The sequence below is a fragment of the Neofelis nebulosa genome, chromosome 8, assembly GCF_028018385.1.
Source record: "Neofelis nebulosa isolate mNeoNeb1 chromosome 8, mNeoNeb1.pri, whole genome shotgun sequence".
In the NCBI taxonomy this organism is placed as follows: domain Eukaryota; kingdom Metazoa; phylum Chordata; class Mammalia; order Carnivora; family Felidae; genus Neofelis; species Neofelis nebulosa.
The window spans coordinates 101,978,113-102,001,818 of NC_080789.1; the positions used below are offsets into that span (position 1 = coordinate 101,978,113).

Genomic DNA, 23,706 nt, shown 5'->3' on the forward strand with positions numbered 1-23,706 from the left:
TCTCATATGGTTGTAAAGGGCATCAATGATGCCCAGGCCTTGACTTGAAGGTCAGGGTTCTGGCCGATGGGAGATGCCAATGTTCTATAGATGCAACGGGGACTCATCATCGGTAGCCCACAGGAAGGCTGTGCATTGGGGTGTGTGCAGGGCAGATGATTTGTCTCCTTTCCCTCCAGCCCTCCTCCAAGACAGAGAGACTACCTGTTCATTCCCCCCTGGGTGTTCCCCTCTGCTTTAGCCTCTGATGATTCTAAACTGTTTTCTAATGGGGGAGCTAGAGATTGGCCGGGGAGCACCCCCAACCTGGATGGTCTTGTTTGATGCCTTCACAGAAGGTGGCTATTCAAGGAGGGGAAACTCAGAGCTGGGTAGGGACAAGAAATAGGCAGGGGAGAGGAGGCTTCTGTATTGCTCTTTTTATCCTAAAGGATTCTCATTTTGACTGTTCCTTCACTGTACCTGGAGGGGAAATTCTCCAGACATCAGAGAAGGCTCTGGCAAGAAAAGGGGCATCCCTCAGGGGATTATGTCAGCATCAGAGACTCTTCTAAATGAACCTTTTGTTTTTTTCAATGAAAACAGTGCAGATCATCTGAGATAATAAGCACAGTACTTGCGTTATGGTCCCAAACCCCCAGTGGAGAGCAAGACCTCAAGTTCAGGATGTGGCACACGGTCAGGAGCTCGTTTGCATTCCCGAAGCCTCTGGCATGCGCTCTGAGGACAGTCTGTGGATGTCTGTCCCATAAGGGGGTGACTCTAACCTCAACCGCAAGGGATTTTAAACTCAAAAGCTCAGAGTGTAAGAGATTGGCTTATTATCACAACTGCTTCATTACGATGCCGACTAAGGTGCAAATCGTTGAGGCCAGATTCTGCAGAGCAGCAAAGCCCATGATTTATGAAGTGCGTAGTGTGCTGGCTGCTGCATGGGACATGTGTTCCTGGCTGTAGCACAAAGACAAAGGAGCTGGAAACACCCTGTTTGGGCCCATGTGACGGTGTAGACATCCTACCCAGGGGTGTTTCTCTGTGTGGCCTGTCCCCTGTGGGAGATGGTGAGGATGTGGTGTGTGACTGAGGGTTTTGGGGGAAGAGGTCGGGGATTCTACATTCTGGGGACTTGGAAGAGGGCGGTGGGAGGTGGGGTGAGGAAGTAGCTCTTTGCTGGGGGCAGATCTGTGAGAGTAGAAAGAGCACCCGAGTAGGAACAAGGCAGAGGGCCAAGCCCTCTGTTCAGGCCTTGCTCGCCCTTGGGTGAACATTCATTCTTTCTCTGAGCCTCAGTTGCCTCATCTGTGACATGGACATATAATTCCTGTTATGGGCCCAAAGGGGTTATAGGTGAAAGGGCTACAGAATTGTAGGGATAGCTTTAAGTCTTTTCAGAAATAACCGAGGCGCAGTCTCAGAGGCTCTGCTCACCTCCTGCTTTCCACAGGAGAGATCCATAAAGGGCCTGTTTTCTTAAAATTTCCATCTGTTGTGGACCAAAGCTTTTGTAAATACAATAGAGAAGAATGATCAGAAAAAAAGAAATAAAAAGTAATGACATGCAAAATATGAGTCCCTCCCCCATTTTTATTAGATTCCACAGATGATGTATTACTCAATTGCCATACGATTTTCCAAACACCTACCCAGTTTGTGTATTTGCATCATCATAGACCCGTACTGGCCGTGGACTGAGCTTTGAGCAGCACTGCTCTGGGTTGAAGATTGCCTCTCCCCTTACAGGGCATCTCTCAGTGTCCACTGTAAGGCCAGCAGCAACTGTCTGAAAATGTTGGGAACAGGTTGGGAGTCCCCCTCTCTGTAGTTTCTTTCAGGCTTGGAACCTGCTTACAGCCAGGTTTTCTGGGCCATATTACCAGTCCTGGTACATATGCCTCCTTGCATGGAACAAAGTGTGTGTGGGGGGTGTTTTTTATAAGTGGTCAACGCCCTGGTAGATGGTATGGAAAAGACATTGGATTGGAGTCCCATACTTCTAGGTGTGAATCCTGGCTCCTGAGATTTACTCAGCTCTAAAACTGGGTTAAAGGGCTGTTGGGAGGACTGGGGGTGACAGTGACAGGGACATGGAAGTTGCTTAGTAAGTGGTAGTTTAATGACCACTGTTATAAGAAGTTTGTGGGGGAAAACCGTGAATCCTGTGAACAGAGAGATATGCTGTAGGAAGTTAGCACACAATGGGAGCAATTCTAAGACCTCTGTATACACATCTAGAGGCCCACTAGATCAGTAAAATAAGGATGTTGCACTGGAAAGATTCCCATCTTTTTCTTTAGTTGAGAAATTCTGGAGTGAACTTCTTGCCTTTGTCAGAATGTTCCCCACTGTCACAGCAAGGTGGCAGCAGAGCACAACCCACTGCCCAGCTCCCTCCTTCCAGCCCCGAGGTAGTGGTAATTCTCTCCTCTCCAGGAGCATCATCCGATGTAGAGTGAGGAGGAGCCCTAAAGACCCAGGATTTCAACCCTTCTATCCCCCAGGAGTCTGAGCAAAGATAGGAACCGTTGAAGGCTGGAAATCCTCGTCTCCTGAGTCCTAGACTGGGCTCCTTCAGCCCTACTTGCCTCCCTCCCTCCCGTGAGGTGGTCTTGGAAAGTTTGGCACCCCCATCGGGGAGACACTCACTTATCCTCCAAAATCTAGTAGTTACACTTTCCAAGCTACTAGTTCCTACTAGTTCTGCTAGTAGGAAACCTCTTGGTAGCTGGGAAGCATGTTCATTTCCCTGGTCCTTTGATGCCTGGCTTTATCACTGGCCCAATAGGAAGACTCAAAAGACTCTGGCATTGCTTTTTGAAATGCAGAGCTTGGCTCTGGGGCCCGTTCAGGGTCAGCCTCACATGTGGGCACAGTGTATCCTACGAGATGTCATTTTAAAAGGCCCAAGAAAGCCATTCTGTCTCAAAAATATCTCCTACCTCTTATGCGATTTGTCACCTAATTAGGCTTACTGAAGTATGAGGAGCATGAATTCATTCTGGCTAACAAGCAGGGGTTTTAGAAAAGCATGTGGCCTTATAAATCCTCATAGGAAGCCATTCACGCCTTAGTATGAATTATTTAATCAGATTCTTTCTTCCTAGCCAAATATCTAGTTGAATTCAGCTTCACTGATCTGGAGGTATTAATGGGAACAAAAGAGAGAGAGTTGGAAGGCAAAAAAAGATTTTGGAGCATGGGTCTGTATGGTGTTTATGTATGAGGGTTGGGTCAGGGAAGATGAAGCCTTTTCAGAGAAGAGTGACAAAATCACTTATTTTCTACTTCATAATTTTTCTTGTGGCTGACCAAGACCTAGTACCATGTTCTTGGCATGAGCCATTCTTACTCAGGATGTCCCAAGTTGATGGATAGTGACAATGATTTCTGCTCGTTTGCTTCTGAAGTCTTGGCCGTTTGTCAACTTTACCTTATTATCCTCTGGCGTCCCAGAGGGACAAACATGAGGAAGAGATGGTTCTCTTCATTAAAAAAAATTTTTTTAACGTTTATTCATTTTTGAGAGACAGAGAGAGACAGAGTGTGAGCAGGGGAGGGGCAGAGAGAGAGGGAGATGCAGAAACCAAAGCAGGCTCCAGGCTCTGAGCTGTCAGCACAGAGCCTGATGCGGGGCTTGAACTCACAAACTGTGAGATCATGACCTGAGCTGAAGTTGGATGCTCAGTTGACAGAGCCACCCACGTGCCCTGGGTTCTTGTCATTTTAAATACGATGTTCAAGTGAGTTTCCACAAAGTCCAGTTAGGTAGGGACCACTATCCTGGCTTACCCTACGTGTCTGAGCAGTCCTCATCTTGATCTTGTTTATCCCCTGAGTTGTGCCTTTATCTCTCTATCTCTAGGGATTTCTTTAATGCTTTAGGGCTCTCTGGGTGTTTTTTTGCTGGGCTGGTGTTATTTGATCTCTCCCAAGTCAGAGCTGGTACTGAGGTGTGGCACGAGAACTCTCTCCTTTCCTCTTAAGGTTATGCTTTGTCCCCTCTCCAGCTGTGACTTATGAATCTAACCCCACACCTCTGTTGTCTTTATAGCAGTCCCCATCCAGTATGAAGGTCCTATTTTAATCCTGTAATCCATCAGTAAGTCAGGGCGGAGAGAGACATATGGCTTGTCAGTGAGAGTGCAAAAGGAGGAAGGGGGCACTTGTGGCTTTATCTCATGACCAAGCTGGGGTTTGAGTTTACGTCCATTGGAGGAGGGCTGGGACTCACCCCTGGGCCAGGGGAGGGGCTACCTGAGCCATGGGGGTGCAAGACTCTTTGTCAATGGGCTGAATATCCTGGAGAGAGGTAGAAACATCCAACATGCAGACCAAGAGGCATGGGAGCCCTCCAGCCAGCCTGCTTAAAGGCAGAGGAGCAGTGCACGTTCTGCTGAGTGATTCTGTGGAGTGAGGTGAGCAGGGCTCTGCTTCCTGGAATCCATCTCTGTGCATCCTCATCACTTTTGTCTCACATTACGTTTCCAACAAGGAGACTTACTGTCTGGTCTCCATCAGCTGTAGGTGTGGGTGTTGGAGAGCATGTCAAGCTTCCCCAGTAAATGTATCGGTCTTTCTTAGAGTAGCCATTAGGTGGCAGGCCTCGGACTTAAGTTATAAGTGATGACGCTTTGAGGGGGGGTTGTGAGAATGAACCCTAACTGTGATAGTTTCTGAAGACTGTGGTAGAGAGACATTTGTTGCCTCCTCCCTGATCCTGCCAAGCTGTCATCTTCCCTACTGGGTGCCTAAGCTCCTTGTCTTCCCATAACAGGGCTTGGCTGACCTGCCTCTTCCTCCTACTCTGTGCTCCCACCCTCCCCCTTCACTTAGGTCTTGAGGACTTGGGGTTGGGTGAAGGTGGTGGTTAATTGGAGGTTATTCTTCCGATCCTGTTCTAACACACACACACACACACACACACACACACACACACACACACTACTTTAGCCTATGGTCCCCAACATGAAAGCTCTTGTTTAGGCCAGGACTGCCCCATTCCCAGGGCTTTGTTCAGTTCCAAGCCCAGGGAACTCAGGCTTGTCCGGGGAGTAACTGGAATTCATGGATCCTGAACCAGGAACTTCTCACCCCTTAGGTATCTCTGGAACCAATGTGCTGTTGTCCCTTCACCTGAAGGTGACCCATGGCTCTTTTAGATTACCCATAGCCCACACCAGAGCAGACATCCAGGGCTGTCCTACGGGGCTGGGACAGAAGCATATCTACGTGCTGGGGTCAGAGTAGGTTTGGAGAGTTCCTTCTGAGCCCACTGTGGCCAGTGGGTCTTAGTTCTTTCTTCCCTCTGACCCCTACAGGCCTGAGGAGTACAACATGTTCACATAGTACTTTCTTCTTGGGTTGAGGGCAGGGAAACAGAGCATACCCCCATGGAGGGTGTATCAGAATCCCAGGGGACTAGGCGAGGAGCAGGTATGTGGGGCTTGAACAAGCCCAGACTCTGGCTTTGGTCCATCTCTGCCTATGGGCAGTATGCAGCCTTCATCTCCAGGGGCTAAATGCATTTAAGTTTTATTAAACATATTTTCCATCATTTCCACTGTAAACATAATATATGCTTATTGATGAACATTTGGAAAAAAATTTAAAAACCAAAAAAGAAAATAAAAATCCCCTATTTCTCTGTCTCAGGCTTCTATCTGGATGGAACTTCTGTATTTCCTTCTAGTATTTTTGTGGCATATTTTGGATTTGTGTGTGTGTGTGTGTGTATGTATGTGTATGTATGTATATATATGTATGTGTATATATATATGTGTATATATATATATATATATATATATATATATATGGACTGTATGTAAGTACAGTCTTTCCCTGTTTTAAAAATTAATAGTGTCAGTATTTCTTACATCATATAAGAGTTTTCCAAAGGGCCATTTTAATAGCTACAAAGGATACCATTACCTGGGGATTCCTTAATGGAGTTAATCATTTTCCTATTGTTGAACAGTTGGTTGTTTCCATATTTTGCAATGATAAATGATTCTACATTAACCTTTGTCCATAAACCTGTTTGGTTTGGAGACATCCTCTGCGTGGTGTTACTGGGTCTAAGGAGATGCACATCCAAGGGCTTCTGCCACATGTCACTACAGAGTCTTTGCCACTGTCCCAGCAGGGTGTGAGGGCAGAGGGTGGTCGGAGTGTCTCTAGCTGAGCTGGGGGGATCAGTGTGTGGATGGGGCCCGTGTTTGCTGAGCCCCAGCCTGGGTGGGCATGGGTTCCCTGGACTGGCCTGTGGCCAAGGCCATCTTCTCAGCAGGGTCTACATCACTCATTATGGCCCCTAAGACATTTGGATTCCTTTCCCTTAGGTCCGGCATGAAAACAGATGTGTGGCCCTGGAAAGGTGTCCCTGCTTCCACCAAGGCAGAGAATACGCCCCAGGAGAAACGGTGAAAATTGACTGCAACACTTGGTGAGGCCCTGGGAGAGGCTTTCCTGGGGCCTGCGCCTTTGGGGTGGGGTGAGCAGGAGTGGGGTCACAGTGGCTGACGTGACCACAGGACTCTGGCACTTGCCTCCGGCACCCTGTGGGAACATGGTTGTTCTTTTCCTTTTCTCTGTGTCTCTGTTTCTCAAACTACAAAGTGGGGAGAATCTTTATCCTCTCCTGTGCTCACCCTGCATCGACCCTGTCCTGGAGAGTAGTGTTTCCAAGATGGACTTTGGCCCATGACTTTGGTCATGGCATGTGTGACCAAGCTGCCAAAAGGCACGGACTTTGGAGGGTCCTTCCCTGGCCTTATACTGCCCCCTAAGCATTCTGCCAGTGTGCGTGGCATGGCTGGTTCTCTTCTTCCTTCTCTGTGCCCGCCATTCACTAGCCCTTTTCTCTGTTCACTCACCCTGCCTGTGACAGCTTTAGAGGAAGGTCTCCAGGAACAGAGGCAGGAAGGGCTGGGACCCGGAAGGCACTTAGCTGTCTTTTGGGCCTGAGGTCTGAGCTTACCACCTCTGATGCACAGAGTGGGCTCTCTGATGTCAGCTCTGGTTATGGGGTGGGGTGGGGGGATGAGTGTTGTGGTAGTGGACACATCACTGTGGATTGAAACATAGCTCTGTACACACAAAACCTCTCCTAGCAGAAGTTCACGGTTGATCACTATTTTTCCAACTCAGAACTTTCTTGCCGTTGTGTCTTTTTCTCCCTGTTAGTGTCAGAAGGCTGTCAACTTCAGTGTCTCTGTTCTGTAGAGACCCCATGGCCACTCTCAGGCATCTTCCAGGGAGGCTGAACCTCAGCAGATCCATAGCAGGTGGTCTACAGAGGAACTGGGCTTCTTCCCCTGGCTGCCCATCACCTTGGATGACCTGTTTCCCTCTTTGCCTCACTTCCCCCTTGAAGCAGGAGAGCAGCATGGCCTTCCCTTTCTCCCCCTTGGCCCTGTGCTCTAAAAATGTGACAGTTTATGGGGCGCCTGGCTGGCTCAGTTGGAAAAGCATGCGACTCTTGATCTTGGGGCCGTGAGTTTGAGCCCACATTGGGCATGAAGCCGACTTAAAAGAAATATGACAGTTTATGACTGCAAACTGCCCTTCCCCATCCCACCCCACAGGCAGCCAGTCCTCCACTTCTAGAGGCTTCCTGGAGGGTTGGGTGGCACCCCAGAGTGATATGCATTCCTTCATTGTCTTTCATTCCCCAGGGCCCAGAAGGGCCCCTCACACCACAGTACCCACTGGTCATCCTGGCCATTATTATTCCTAGTGTCTGTCGGGACCGGAAGTGGAACTGCACGGACCATGTGTGTGACGCCACGTGCTCTGCCATCGGCATGGCACACTACCTCACCTTCGACGGGCTCAAATATCTGTTCCCTGGAGAGTGCCAGTATGTTCTGGTGCAGGTGAGAGTGAGGGAGGGAGGGCCTGCTGTCTGTCTCTAGGAGGCACTGGGAGATGCTGACTGCCCTTTGGGGGTTTCCAGATCAGATTCTACTGTTCTGTCTGTAGAAACAGTTCTGGGGCTGGTTTCCACTGGAGCAATTTTCCAGCCCCTAAAAGAGGTGCCTGAAACCCAGAGCCGTGGACCATCTTCCTTCAGCTTACATGGAGACGTAGGAGAATAGGGCAGAAGCTCATTTGTTGACTGGGAGTGGTGTGGGGGCAAGGCTACCACCAGCCTAAGGTAGTACCAAAATGGAATTAGAAAAACACATCTGTTCTTTTTGGCAGGCACAGCCTCGATCAGGATGCGCAGTGGGGAGGGCAGGATCCCAGGCTGGATCGAGCCCCTCTCACCCTCACCATCAGTGCCCTGGTGGGCGGCCCAGAACAGGGGGCTGGTTGGAGTGATCCCTGGAGTTGGCTTCCCACCCTATGATCCTATTGCGTTCTCTACCATTTCCATTTCTAACCTAGTGCAATTCAGAAAGGGCATCACAGAAAAGTCATACTGCCCAGGAAATCCTAGGTGGTGAGTGAGGGCACCGGCCTCTCTGCCTTTCTCTCCCCACTGGGTGGATTCCTGTAAACTTCTTTTGCTGGTTGACACCAAAGTGAGTAAGCAAGGAGGTATAAGTGCTTTTCTCATGAGGGATGACACAGCTCGACTCTATGAAGCTTTAAACAAATGTGGTCTCACTGTCTCCATTCTCAGGAGGAGGAGTAGGGACTTGGTGTGGTCTGAAGGGAGGACCACAAACTGGTAGGAGCCTCAGCCTCAGAGACAGAGCTGCAGGGCCCGTGAGTTAGGCAGTGAGGGTACCTGTAGAGCATGCTGGGAGTGGGGCAGAACGAGCAGCAGCACTGAGAGGCTGTGCACAGAGCATGCTGGGAGTGAGCAGTGGCACCAACTAATGGAGCCTCCTACCTCCCATGACCCAGTCTGGCCCCAGAGAGGCATGCAGTGTGCTAGAGAGACAGGGCATGCACATGATGACATGGTTTTACTGACACTTAGGAACCTGGGGTGTATCCCCCTCTGGAGCATTCCTACAGATTACATATGGCAGCTCGTCTTTTGATTATCTGTCTCCCAACCTTGGTAACAAAAGATGAGGTGACACCAGCTCTGGCATTCAACCACCCAGCCAGTATCAAATGCAAGTGTGCATCCAGAAAACACGACTAGACTGATTCCGCGCAATGAGAAGCAGCTGGTCAGATCCACTGCTCCCCGGCTTTCCCTGCCCAGGCAGAGCTTTCCCAAGCGGGCCAGTTTTAGTGTCCCTTTCAAATTGTCCCCCTTTGTGGGTTGCTTGTCTTCCATCACAGCCAGTTCTGTTGTCTCCTTCTGATACATTGTCCCAGATCCTCCCCTTTCTCCCTTCTTCCTTTGGGAGGTATCATCAAGACTTAACTCTTTTTAGCAAAATCTCAGCTGGTGACAAGAACCATTTATAAAGCACCTGCACCTTTGTTCCCTCTTTTGTCCTTCACCATCCCATTGACTGTTCAACATAGATCCATTTAACCTAACAATCCCCACTAAGTTGGCTGATCCTGTATTTTAAATTTTTTTTTTTTCAACGTTTATTTATTTTTGGGACAGAGAGAGACAGAGCATGAACGGGGGAGGGACAGAGAGAGGGAGACACAGAATCGGAAACAGGCTCCAGGCTCTGAGCCATCAGCCCAGAGCCTGACGCGGGGCTCGAACTCACGGACCGTGAGATCGTGACCTGGCTGAAGCCGGACGCTTAACCGACTGCGCCACCCAGGCGCCCCTGATCCTGTATTTTAGAGGGGCTGATTGTGTGTGTCTGTGTGTGTGCGTGGGTGTGTCAGAGAGGTAAGTGACTTGCTCAGCGTATCCAATAACTGGCAGAGCAAGGCTCACACCTAGTTTTTCTGTCCTTTTTTTTCTCCTACCATACCACAGCTATAGCCACCATGGGGAGGTATTTGCTAGAAGTGTGTCCCTTTTTGTTAATTTTCTATGAAATTGCCGGCAAGGACCAGCACTCCGTCATCCTCTATTCCCAGCCAGAGGTGGTATCTTAGCATCTGTGGAGCTGTATCAGACGACCTCTGGTTACGTTTCTGGGCCAGCAGTCCAGAGGGATTCAGCTAGAATTTAGAGCCACAAAGTGCCATGTGGTCAAACTGTCCTAGTTAGCTGGGTGAGACTAAGCACTAACAGGTTCTAGGTAGGGGTATTTAGGCTGATGTGTTCAGCAAAGCATATCACGTGCCACTTCTCCCTCTCCCTTCCCTCTCTCCCTGCTTCTCTACCTTGTGCTCACTGACTCTGGTTCATAGGTAATGGCTGAAGATGACACACCTGTCCCTTCTGCCCCTAAAGTCATTCTCTCTCCCTCTCTATCTCATTCCCTCTCTATCTGTCTCACACACGCCCATGCATGGACACGGTAACATCCTTTAACACATATCCTTCGATGGTCTGAGATGGTGAGATGCCAATATTCTGATCTGGGGAGAGGTAGCAGGGATAATATTTCTCTCCCTTTCCCCAGGATTACTGTGGCAGTAACCCTGGCACCTTCCGGATCCTGGTGGCGAATGAGGGGTGCAGCTACCCGTCAGTGAAATGCAAGAAGCGGATCACCATCCTGGTGGGAGGAGGCGAGATTGAACTGTTTGATGGGGAGGTGAGTGGCAGCCTCATCCCCTCTACGCTCACACCCCTCTGTTCTTCTGTCAGCTGATTAAGAGCATGTATCAAGCGTTGTTTAGAACTTGTGTGACAGAATACCGTACAGTGAGCATGAGGTAGAGCCGTATTGTCTGACCTTCATATATTCTATGAGAAGAACAAGTTGCAGGTGATCATGGATAACATGATCCCATTTTAGTAAAATAAAGTTCAGATATGTGAGTGGACATAAATGTGGGACTGAATCCACAAAAGTGTAGGAAGAATCAGGAGGTAGGGTGGAGATTGGAGGGCAGGAGGCCTTTCCCTTTCATATACATATGTATGTGTGTGTATATATTTATGAAATATATAGATAGGAATATATATACACACACCACATATACACACATGTACACATATACTAATGTATACACATATGTACTTATATATGTGCATATGCACACACATATGTAGTGTATATACATAAATATCATGTATACACATATCATATGCATATACATCATATATACACATGCACACATACACACATATACATAATATATACATATATACGTATCTGTCATATGATATATGTGGGTATCATTACTACACAATACATATATATACATATATAATATATATGCACACATGTACATATATTATATATACATATCTATCATATATGCACTAAAATATATAGATATATATTACATTTACACACACTTAAACATTTATTTTGGGAAGTGATGTTTTGGGGATTTTTACTGTATGTTTTTCAGTTCTTTTCACATAAAATCTTTTCAAAAGAGTTCAAAAGAGCAGTGAACATATTTAGTCCTTGTATACTAAGAGTTTATGAAGTGGTTCTCAGAAGAGTACAGAAGAACCACCTGGCATCTGATTTAAGATCCTGATCCCGGGATCCACCCTGAGATCCTCATAGGTCTGAGCGGGACCCCAGAATCTGTATCTGGAGCTCCAGGTAGCCTGGAGACCACAGTTTTGCTTCTGTTGGTCTGAATATCTTGTACTAGGGAGAATAGGGCCTGGGCTCAAACCTGTCCTGGTATCATCATTTTATTCCATGGTCTCGGTCTCAGCCCGCATCCCTCACTTCTTGGGAACATGCACCACCAATATCAGGAGATGGGGAGTGAATTTCCCATTACTGGCTGTGGGTCAGCAGTGTCAACTCTGTGTCAAAGGACAGATGACAATGGTGATGTCGGATAGGAGGTGAGCACTTATGATTAGCTCTGCACGTGTGTGTCATGAAGGAGAACCTTGGCAAAGGGTGACAGGTGTTTCGCAACTACTTCAGTTTTATGAATTAGATAGTCAGCCAAGCACACTGAGCTGGGCTCTGAGGGCTCGCACAGGCAACAGTTCTGCCAAGTCTAGGGTCCAGGTTGGAGTCCTTCTGGAAACTGAAATCCATGATTCCTGCCACCATCGCTGAGCTTTTCAGTCTCTCTGTTCTCTGTCAGCTGACTCCTGATGACAGGGACTCTGGGGAGCAGGAGATGGGGGAAGGAAAGGGAAGAGTCTAGTGCTCATTTATATAAATGGATAGATTTTTAAATGAATTGCCTAGCGATATTTAAAATCATTGCCATGGTTTTTTAAAAAAATTTTAATGTTTATTTTTGAGAGAGAGAGAGAGAGACAGAGTACGAGTGGGGAGGGGGAGAAAGAGAAAGGGAGACACAGAATCTGAAGCAGGCTCCAGGCTCGGAGCTGTCAGCAGAGCCTAACACGGGGCTCGAACTCACAAATCATGAGATCACGACCTGAGCGGAAGTCAGACGCTCAACCGACTGAGCCACCCAGGCGCCCCTAAAATCATTGCCATGTTAAAACCTGACTAGGAGACCTCGTGCATTTAATGATCAAGTATAAAAAAATTATTTTTGTGAGGTGATGGATATCTTCCACTGGTAGGTTTCATTGTATTTTTGATCTTATAATTACGATTTTGCTGCCATCTCTGCTATGATCCCTTAGTCATAGGATTCTTGGCCAGTGATAGGCAAGACTGATGCAGAAACATCCAGGCAGGGTGTGGGCCCCAAGGGGGCATGCTCTGACCAGGTGGGGCAAATGACTTGTAGTTCTGGAGACAGGCAGGGGTGTGGGGTGGAGTGGGTCTCTCATGTCTGCCCTTCACTCCCTTTTCTCATGCTTTGTCATCCTTCAGGTGAATGTGATGAAGCCCATGATGGATGAGACCCACTTTGAGGTGGTGGAGTCTGGTCATTATGTCATTCTGCTGCTGGGCAAGGCACTCTCTGTGATCTGGGACCACCGCCTGAGCATCTCCGTGGCTCTGAAGCAGACATACCAGGTTAGTGGCTCTTCTCTGCTTCTTCTTCCTCTTGTCTGTGACTTGCTGTTTGCACCTTTCTCAGCTTTCTGAGCAGCAGCCCACTGGCCCTGCCACTGCCATGGGGGAAAGTGGCTGGTCATCTCATCTGGCCTCCTTTCCCAGACAAATAAGACCATTGATTCAAGGTGTAGAGTCAGCCTTGGCTGTTTCTGGAAACCAGCTGCATGTAGGAAGGACTGTGGCTGGCCCCAACCCAGCAAACCATTCCTTGAGTGGCCTTGCTAGGCATGCAGTTTATATCCCCCAAAGAAGGAAGTGAAAGATGAGGCAATAGCTTTTCTTAAGGTTTCTTGACCTAAAGAGGCATACTGATCATGCGCCATATTGTTAAAACACTGTGAAACACTCTGGGGTGTTGCCTTGCCATTTGAACCATAGACCAGTACATTCTGAGAGCTATTTGTAGAACTGCTGACAACCTAGTTTAGAGAAAGTTACGCCATTTGTGTCCAGGTTCCAACAGTTTGTTTGGACTTTGTTTTTCTAACTGACAAGTGTGGGACAAGTATTCTGTCTACTCTGGTGGCTGATTTAGCCTCAGTAGCATCTCTGACAGCACCATTCATTTCGGCTGTACTGAAGTGAGGCTGCACTGCCCTTATTTCCTGTGGTGCCCACTCTACTTCCTGAACACAGTAACAATTCACTCATTCATTTATTCAACAAATCCTTACTAAGCTCTATTATGTATCAAGCCCTGTTCTAGGCACTGTGGCTACAGCAGGGAAAAAATTACAAATGTATATGCACGTATGTATATGTATATAAATATGGGTATGAATATGTGTATGTATATGCGTATGTGTGTACATGGGAATATATATGTGTGTGTATGTGTGCGTGTGTGTATGTAAACCCTTGTCTTAGTTTCCTATTGCTGCTATAACATATTACCAAACTTAGTAATTTAAAACAACAACATAAATTTATTTTATTTTTAAATTTAATGTTTATTTACTTATGACAGAGGGAGATAGAGAGTGTGAGGATGCACGCAAGTGGGGGAGGGGCAGAGAGAAAGGAAGACAGAGAATCCAAAGCAGGCTCCGCTCTGCCAACACAAAGCCTGATGTGGGGCTTGAACCCACAAACTATGAGATCACGACCTGAGCAGAAGTCAGACACTCAACCGACTGACCCACCCAGGTACCCCAGGAACATAGATTTATTATCTGAGGGTTCTGGAGGTCAAAAGTATGAAGGGCTGCATTCTCCTGGAGGCTTTAGGGGAGAATCCGTTTCCTTGCCTTGTCTAGCTTCTGGGGCCTGCTTGCATTCCTTGGCTCATGGTCCCATCTTCCATCTTCAAAACAAACAGCACAGCATCTTCCAATATCTCTCTGCTTCTGCCAGCTCACCCTTCTCTGACTCCTCCCGTGCACCTTGTAAGACCCTGTGATTATACCGGGCCCACTTAGATTGTCCAGGACAACCTTCCCATCCTGAGATCCTTAACCTAATCACATCAGCAAAGTTCCTCTTGCCATGTGTGGATTAGGGCATGGACATCTTTGCAGGGGGGGCACGGTGTTGCCTGACACAACCCTGGTGGAGATTGTATTCTAATGGGGCTATTATTTTAGATTGGTTGGTCTGATGAGACCTGTCTGAAAAGGTAACATGAGCAGAGTCTTCAGGGAAGGGAGGGAGTGAATCATGTAAATATCCAGACAAAAGAATTTAAGCTGTTGGAATAGCATGTTCAAAGGCCCTACAGTGGATGGCCTTTGGGGTATTTGAACAAGGAGGCCACTGTGGCTGGAGAAGAGGGACTGGAGTGAATGGTAGTTAATAAGGGCAGGGGCCGTACTATGAGGGGCCTACTATGAGTAGGCCTTTCGTCCAATTATGTGAACACTCTTCTTATATGTTTCCCAGTAAGTTCATCCTTGTACCAAATAGATTCTCTGTATTGAAACAAAAGAGAGCAAGTCACATCTCAAGACAGGGCTCTAAGTATGTTGTAAGAGCATAATACGCTTTGTTTTCCAGGCTAGATATTTCTAGTTCTTTACATAGTTTTTATGTGATGGTTTCCATTCATTCAGCAATCACTTGTTCAGGACTCGTAGCTGCCCATGCTTGCATGTTGTATACATGATAGGTGAACACAGAGACAAATAAGATATTATGTCAACCCTGGTGGCATTTGACACACAGCAGAATCCTAGCCAGACTGTTCTGGACAGGCTGCAGTTGTCCAGATAATGGGCTTGCGTTATTACACTGTCCACAGTAAAGTATGACTAGAATGTTCCCTCTTTGGATCTGTACACTCTCATTGATGTGATGTTGAACTGGCTCCTCTTTCTGCTCAGCCTGTTGCTGGGGAGAGTGATGGTTTATACTGGAGCAGGTTGTCTCTCTCTGTGAATGACCTCTGTTTAACTTGAAGATGGGGGACATGAGGAAGCCTGGAAAAACCTTGGCAAGGACAAGGCTTTGCCGATTATCCTGGTCTGCTTCTGGGTCTCCGTCCCTGTCCTTTTTCCAGCCTCTCCTTCTTCTGATGAACCTGCCTTCTTTGCTGCCCGGAACTCTCCTTTCCCCGAGTAAGAGAGTTTGCTCCAAGGTTTACAGTGCTCATGATCTCATCTTGTCTGTTAGGAGAAAGTGTGTGGTCTATGTGGGAATTTTGATGGCATCCAGAACAATGACTTCACCACCAGCAGCCTCCAAGTGGAAGAAGATCCCGTGGACTTTGGGAATTCCTGGAAAGTGAGCCCGCGGTGTGCTGACACCAGGAAAGTATGTCTGGGGTCTCTGTGTGGACTGAGCCCAAGAAGCGTGCTTCCTGGAACGTCCCCATCAGTTTTATGGGGGTTGGAGGGGGGTGGGGTGGAGGGGGGGTGGTATGAACTTCAGTGGAGGCATGGCTCCAGAGGAGGGTCTCTTGGATCCTTCTGGGCTGTGTTTTGGTCCATCTGTGTCCTCTTGCCTATTCCCCAGGTACCACTGGACTCATCCCCTGCTACCTGTCACAGCAACGTCATGAAGCAGACAATGGTGGATTCCTCCTGCAGGATCCTCACCAGTGATATTTTCCAGGACTGCAACAGGCTGGTGAGGGCTGTGGGGTCATTGGAGGCAGAATACTGCTAAGGGTTGGCCGAGTGGCTTGGGCACTTGGAGCATGAGCTTCTAATTGTGGACACCACCTTGGAGGCTTTGAATTGGTCTCTATCAAGTCACCTTTTTACTCCCTTTCTCGGCTTCAGGCTGGGAAACAGAAAGCATAAAGGACAATGTATGAGAAGAGCAATTCCTGGCGAACCATTTTTCTTCTACGCAAGGCAGAGCTCTTCTGGGCATCTGCCAATGCTTCTCTTTTGGCCTCGGTCTTAGAACTTGTGTGCACATGTATGTGGGTGTCTGTGTGGGTACACGTGTATATATGTATATGTGCACGCACACAGCCACGTACACACGCATGTGCTCTGTAGCACCACGTGTATGAAACCAGTCTTAGCAATCCTTTTATCTATCCAGTGACTTTTAGTTCCTGAGGATACTTCAGAGAGTACCTAGGGTTGGCTAGTTGGGTGGACACCCTGGGCATCTCGGTTGGAGGAAGGAAGATAGTGAGGCAGCCAGGGAGATCAGGATTGTTGGAATGTGTTGGAAACAATGATGCACTTAATGTCTGAATTCATTCCTACCACAACTACCTTGGAAAAGGCCAGTGTGTGCAGCAGTGTGTGGGGGCGGGCAGGGAAGGTGAGAAGGAGTTACTGAGATCTAATGTGGGTAGTGAGTGGGAAGCTTGGGGGGCGGAGTCTGGGAGGCCCAGGCCGGTCCTACAGTCCAGCGGAATAGCCCCACAGCGCCCCAGTGAGGCAGCATGAGCAGTCCTGATGTGTTCCTTCCTTCGTTTTGAGGCAAAGGAAGGAGGCAACCAGCATGTATGTGTTTATGAGAAACAGCTAACACCTGTGAGGTTGAGTGTGGGTTATGGGAATGGCTGGCTGGCTGAGCAGGTATGTGGGACGATGGATAGAAGAGAACGTTCTGAAAAATTCTAAGGCATATCACATCCTATGAAAGGCCAGCAACACTCCTCTACTCAGCTTTTCTTGTTGGAATCCAGATTAGGACTAGGAATTAGTATGCCTTTGTACCCACTCCCTGTTGGGGCCACTGACCAGCATTTTTCCTTCTACCCTGGAGCCCCAGTTGCCCTACTCTGATCACCAGAATATTTTCCCCCAGACCAAGAGCCAGGGTTCCTGAATTCTGCCCAGACCTAGGCTACCCTGAGACTCCCTTGCAGGTGGACCCTGACCCATTCCTGGATGTTTGCATCTATGACACTTGCTCCTGTGAGTCCATTGGGGACTGTGCCTGCTTCTGTGACACCATTGCTGCCTACGCCCACGTGTGTGCCCAGCACGGCAAGGTGGTGGCCTGGAGGACAGCCACATTGTGTCGTGAGTCCTGATGTCCCTCAGACACCATCTCTCATGGATCTAGACTTTAACACCCCTAAGTGGGGTGTGGGAGGACTCCTTCGTGGGAGAGAACATAGAGCTCCTGTATGGGGACAGATGGCTGAGGGTTGAAGGGAGTTAAGACATTGATGGGCGTGCCTGGTTGGTTCAGTCAGTTGAGCATCCGACTCTTGATTTCAGCTCAGGTCATGATCTTGCCACCTACTTGGGATTCTATCTCCCCCTCTTTCTTTTCCCCTCCCCCATGCTCGCTCTTTCTCTCTCTCTCTCAAAAGAAATAAACTTAAAAAAAAAAGACATTGATGTGAGTGAGTAGGAAGAGGGGACATTGATTGAAGGCATTAATACATAGAGAAATTCCAGAAGAGGGAGAAGATGAAACAGTGATGAAAAGAAGAAGGAAGTCAATATTTTAATTAAATTCAGTATCTTTAATTAGATGCTATTATATTTGCCAATGTGAGTGATCAATGCATACATTATTTATAGAGAGTCTTCCTTGGGTGGGAGCAGCTGAATGTTTTTATATGGAGAACAGATTCAGAACCATTAGGTTCCTGGCTTAGGTGCTTTAAAACCTGGGCAGCCTCTAATACTGGTGACTCACACGCTGCTTAGTTCCCCACCGGCATCATCACTTCCCCCAGGGCCGTCACCACCATGGGTCTCACTACCATCTCTTTGGGGACTTTGGTGCCCTCCCGTCTTCTCGGGTGGCACAGGGTGCCTGCTCATGTTCTATCTACACAGCCCAGAGCTGCGAGGAGAGGAATCTCCACGAGAACGGGTATGAGTGTGAATGGCGCTATAACAGCTGTGCCCCGGCCTGTCCCATCACGTGCCAGCATCCTGAGCCACTGGCATGCCCGGTGCAGTGTGTGGAAGGCTGCCATGCACACTGCCCTCCGGGTAAGTCAACTGTCCTGGGTCAGGAAGGGTTGGAGGGCGGGGCTGGGCTGTCAGGAAAGGTGCTTCCTGGTGGTGCTCAACTTCACCCCATGGTGTCCTGTCCCTGTCCTTACCACCCTGGGTTCTGCTTCCAGGTGCCCTTTCATCCAAGCCAGGCCAGCTATGATTTTTGTCAAGTTCAGCTCCTATACCGTGCTTGTGTCTGCCTATTTATGGGCTTACCATTGAGAGCACTTTCTGATAGAACTTTCTGGAATGGTGGGAAAGTTCTGTGGAAAGGTAGCTCCTGTGTCTGAGGAATTGAAGTTTCAATTTTATTTAGTGTCGGTTTACATTGAAATTTTACTAGCTGCCTGTGGTTACTGGCCACTCTATTGGATAGCACAGATCTAGAGTAATCAAATATATTCTTTGGTGGAGTGAAAACAGCCTTGGAGATAAGATTTCATTTGTCCTGAGGCTTGGGCGTGGTGAGTTAGGGGGAAGGAATATCCCCTCCCAGTCTTACAGAGGGATACACCAGGCCCAAAGAAAGAGAGTTGCTTTCTAAGTGGTGAGGTGGCCCTTGAGGGAGGCGGGCAGAGCTAGCTTCTGGTAGAGGCTCCTTTAGCTAAAAAGCAAGTCTTCCTTGTGGGAAAGGTGAGAGTTTTCTTCCTAATGGGGGGTTTGTCATGCAGGGAAAATCCTGGATGAGCTTTTGCAGACCTGCATCGACCCCAAAGACTGTCCTGTGTGTGAGGTGGCTGGTCATCGCTTGGCCTCAGGGAAGAAAATCACCTTGAACCCCAATGACCCTGAGCACTGCCAAATTTGGTAAAACAGACCCTCTGGTGTTTGAAGTGATGTTTTCTGGGGCCTCTTCAGAGACGTAGGTTTGGGGAGGAGCTTGCTATGTTAGTTGAGAGGTTGAGTGTTTTGTTTTATTTCTAGACTTTGCTTCTCTCTAAGGACAGACTACATTGCGTCCCCAGAAAACACTTCTTGAGAGACTGAAGTATTTTCGTTTCTTCCATCTTGTGGAAGGATATAGTCTCTTACTGTTAGAAATAAGCCCATTGACCCAATGAAAGGAGGGACGCAGAGACTCAGAGCACAAAGAAGCGAGGTTTTAATCAACCTTCTTGCAAGAGTGGGTATCTGATGGACAGGAGCACTCGGGGCAGTTACACAGACAATTTATCTCCTAGCAGAAGTCCCTCCTCCAATTCTTCATTGGTTTGAGTACTACAGAGGTTACAGCCTTACCTGGATGTCTCCTATGCACATGAAGGGCAAAAAGTAGTCTGGTAGGAACAAATGTTCATTCCCTGAGGTGACACAGAGACCTTTCAGTCCCTCCTCCCTGTTTTCTTTGGTGCATGCTCATTGCCAAGCCTGCAAAAATAAGCCTGAGAAATGGAGAGGGGAAGACCTAGGAAGTGAAGTATCTAAGGGTTTGGGACTCCATTGTGGGGGTCAGTTGTACGTATTTCCAGTAGGTTGTAAACTCATTGTTAGACAATACAACTTTTATTTGGTACTTTTGAAAATGAATCCTCTCCCTTATTTCTCACATTATTGTCCCTGGAGGTCACATCTAGTCCAAAGACAGATACCTATGGAAGTCAAATTGCTTTTTACTTAGAGCCCCAACCCCTCAGTGTGACATAGACACCTTGGGGCCACAGCCAAGGTCCCAGGATGGGGCTTTTGTAGTTGGGAGGGAAGACACTATCACTGCACCCTGGGTTCTCACTTGGATTACCTCTGGGAACTGGCCTTTGGGGAGGTGAGAAGGAGTCCTCAGGGTGAGCTCTGAACTTTCTGAAGCTCTGCTCCCAAGTAGGGAACATGTGTTCAGATGTTGATGTGTTTAACACCACGCCCTAACACTGATCGAGCCTTGTGGGAACTTGAACTTGAGAACTTACATTTTCTGGGGAAGGGCTGTGGCCACAGCTGCCAGAGTCAGATCCCACCACTGCCATTTGTACAAACAAGGGGAACACTGTCCGTGGTTAATTTTCTAGCAGACACAGGAAACTAGAGAGTATGGCACTCACGCATTGTTAACCAAGAATTGAAGCAATAAATCGTGTGGACCATGGGGGAAGTAAGAATTAACTTCCCAGTACGATTCTGCCTGCCCACCTTCCCCATGCTGAAATGGAGACCGTAAGGAATGAAAAAGGGGAGAAGCTGACACTGACTTGGGGTTCTGAGCCACACAGGCATGAGAGCTTGGAGCCCTCTCCCGGCCTCCCTCTGCTGTCCCAGGGGGAGGGCAGCTACCAGGGTACACACTGTGGCTTCAGACAGCTGTGTGCAATAATTCCAAAACAGGCTGGGGACATTGCATGAGAGGCAAGGCACAGGGGACGTTTCTCAAGGCTCAGGGAACTGCTGCCTCTCAGCTTTACTGGGGTTGCTGAGGGCAAGTGGCCTCAAAGGCGGAGAGTACGTATAGGGGATGGTCCCAACCTCTGTGGGTCTCCACCACAGGGCAGCTTGATTTCACCTGTGGTTTGGTATACCTTGCCATCTCTAGGACGCTGGTGAGGAGTGAACAGAAGGGTCTGGAAGCTTGGTTTGGTAGTGCAGGAATTTGTATGAGGGTAAGGGCTCTGCTGCAGACTTGTGCTTGGGGCTGGGTGCCTAGCCTCTCCCTGGCACATGACAGGTGTTCACCGCATGGCCCTTGGAGGAATGAATGAACAAGCCACTGTCTTTTCCCCTAACATCTTGGACATTCCCAACTTTGTTCTGGGATAAAGTTGGGATTTTGAATCTTTATTCATCTTTCCAAAACGTTTTTAATCCACTTTTTTCTCTTTTTCTTGAGGTCCAACATATTATACAAAATTCATACAGCTTAAATTGTCACAGAAAATACTGTAAACATTTATCTTCAATAGGACCTTTACCAGTCTTGGTCAGCATCATTCTTTTAGAGCATTATTTGTCTTTGGAGACACTTGGAAGAAGGTTTGGATTATAATTAAATATTTATGCTATTAGAGATGTAGGTTGAAAAGACATCAACTTTGAGTGGCAGTGTGGATATCCTAGAAGCAAGAAAGGTTCTTCCTCAGGTGCTATGATGGATTAAAGCTTTGGCTTCTAGAATAAAGGGAGGCCTATTGCTGCATGTGTAGAGGTGCTATTTGGGGACATATGTTAAAGAATGCTGTGTCACTTAGGTGGGGAGTGATTCATGGGACCTCAGTTCAGGCAGGCCAGGCAGGCAGTTCTATGGGAATATATGTGGGATGGTTCTAAATAAGGCTGAGGAGTGCCCAAAAGTTTTTCCTGAACCACTCCTGGTTTTCTCTCTCTACTACAGTCATTGTGATGGTGTCAACCTCACCTGTGAGGCCTGCAGGGAGCCTGGAGGCCTAGTGGTGCCCCCCACAGAAGGCCCGGTCAGAGCCACCACCCCATACGTGGAGGACACCCCGGAGCCGCCCCTCCACGACTTCTATTGCAGCAGGCTTCTGGACCTGGTTTTCCTGCTAGACGGCTCCTCCAAGCTGTCCGAGGCTGAGTTCGAAGTGCTGAAGGCCTTTGTGGTGGGCATGATGGAGCGTCTGCACATCTCCCAGAAGCGGATCCGCGTGGCCGTGGTGGAGTACCATGACGGCTCCCACGCCTACATCCAGCTCAAGGACCGGAAGCGACCCTCGGAGCTACGGCGCATTGCCAGCCAGGTGAAGTATGCAGGCAGTGAGGTGGCCTCCACCAGCGAGGTCTTGAAGTACACTCTGTTCCAGATCTTTGGCAAGATTGATCGCCCTGAAGCATCCCGCATTGCCCTGCTCCTGATGGCCAGCCAGGAGCCCCAGAGGCTGGCCCGGAATTTGATCCGTTACGTGCAGGCCCTGAAGAAGAAGAAAGTCATCATGATCCCGGTGGGCATCGGGCCCCATGCCAACCTCAGGCAGATCCACACCATTGAGAAGCAGGCCCCCGAGAACAAGGCCTTTGTGCTCAGTGGTGTGGACGAGCTGGAGCAGCAAAGGGATAAAATTATCAACTACCTCTGTGACCTTGCCCCCGAAGCGCCTGCCCCTACCCAGCATCCCCCTATGGTACCAGTCACTGTGGGTCCAGGGCTCATGGGGGTTTCATCCTCGGGACCCAAAAGGAACCCCACGGTTCTGGACGTGGTGTTTGTCCTGGAAGGGTCCGACAAAATTGGTGAGGCCAACTTTAACAAGAGCAGGGAGTTCATGGAGGAGGTGATTCGGCGCATGGATGTGGGCCAGGACGGCATCCACATCACAGTGCTGCAGTACTCGTACATGGTGACCGTGGAGTACACCTTCAGGGAGGCCCAGTCCAAGGGTGAGGTCCTGCAGCAGGTGCGGGAGATCCGATACCGGGGTGGCAATAGGACCAACACTGGACTGGCCCTGCAGTACCTGTCTGAACACAGCTTCTCAGCCAGCCAGGGGGACCGGGAGCAGGCACCTAACCTGGTCTACATGGTCACTGGAAACCCCGCCTCCGATGAGATCAAGCGGATGCCTGGAGACATCCAGGTGGTACCCATCGGAGTGGGCCCTCATGCCAACCTGCCGGAGCTGGAGCAGCTCAGCTGGCCCAACGCCCCCATCCTCATCCAGGACTTTGGCGTGCTCCCCCGAGAGGCTCCTGATCTGGTGCTGCAGAGGTGCTGCTCTGGAGACGGGCTGCAGATCCCTACCCTCTCCCCCACCCCAGGTATGCGGGCACCTGGCCTGGTGAGAGAGCTGCTGAGAGCTGGCAGGGATGCAGTTCTTGGGTACTAATCCTGCTTTTCTGCTCTGTATCTTCAGTCAAACCCTCGCCTTTAGAGTACGAGCCTTTTGGGGAAAGGAGCTTATAAATTCAAAGGTTATACAAGGCTATTGTTAAAATATAAACAATACCAACGATGTAGAGTAAAAAAAATACAAGTTTTGGTTTATCCCACAGCCTCATCCCCACCTAATCCCACTCCTTGCTTTGGAGATAACCTGTTCAGTCTGGGGACTCTCAGCTTTGACCGCACTGGATGGGTAAAATTACTCTAAGTAACTGGTGTTCTTTGGGGCAAGGCCAGAAGTTGGGTGACAGGCGGAGGGTTGCATCCTCAGATTCTGGAACCAGACTGCATTAGTTTGAAATTCAACTCTGCCGCTTACTAGCTGGGTGATTTGGGGCAATTTATTTTTGTAATGGTTTTGGGCAATTTTGAGCAAATACCTCTGTGTATATGTTTCCTTATCTGTGAAAAAAAGTGGGGATGACAATAGTACTTGTAAAATGCTTAGGGCAGTACCCAGGACATAGCCAAGTGCTCAAAAACTGGTTGCTACTGCTATTGTTGCCTCCTTCTTAACTGATACTAATGTCTAATCAGCTCCTAGTTCTAGAGCACAGGAATGTTTAAGACAGTC

General features: G+C 48.5%; 1 protein-coding gene across 1 annotated transcript in view; it reads left to right on the forward strand.

The window, feature by feature from the left end:
* Positions 1-23,706, forward strand: part of VWF (von Willebrand factor) — a 136,933-nt gene that overhangs the window by 70,451 nt on the left and 42,776 nt on the right. The window contains exons 19-28 of the mRNA XM_058743945.1: positions 6,336-6,439; positions 7,733-7,871; positions 10,443-10,577; positions 12,762-12,908; positions 15,558-15,698; positions 15,900-16,013; positions 17,221-17,377; positions 18,149-18,307; positions 18,985-19,120; positions 21,630-23,008. Coding sequence (XP_058599928.1) covers positions 6,336-6,439; positions 7,733-7,871; positions 10,443-10,577; positions 12,762-12,908; positions 15,558-15,698; positions 15,900-16,013; positions 17,221-17,377; positions 18,149-18,307; positions 18,985-19,120; positions 21,630-23,008 — 2,611 coding nt within the window. The remainder of the gene's footprint in view (positions 1-6,335; positions 6,440-7,732; positions 7,872-10,442; positions 10,578-12,761; positions 12,909-15,557; positions 15,699-15,899; positions 16,014-17,220; positions 17,378-18,148; positions 18,308-18,984; positions 19,121-21,629; positions 23,009-23,706) is intronic.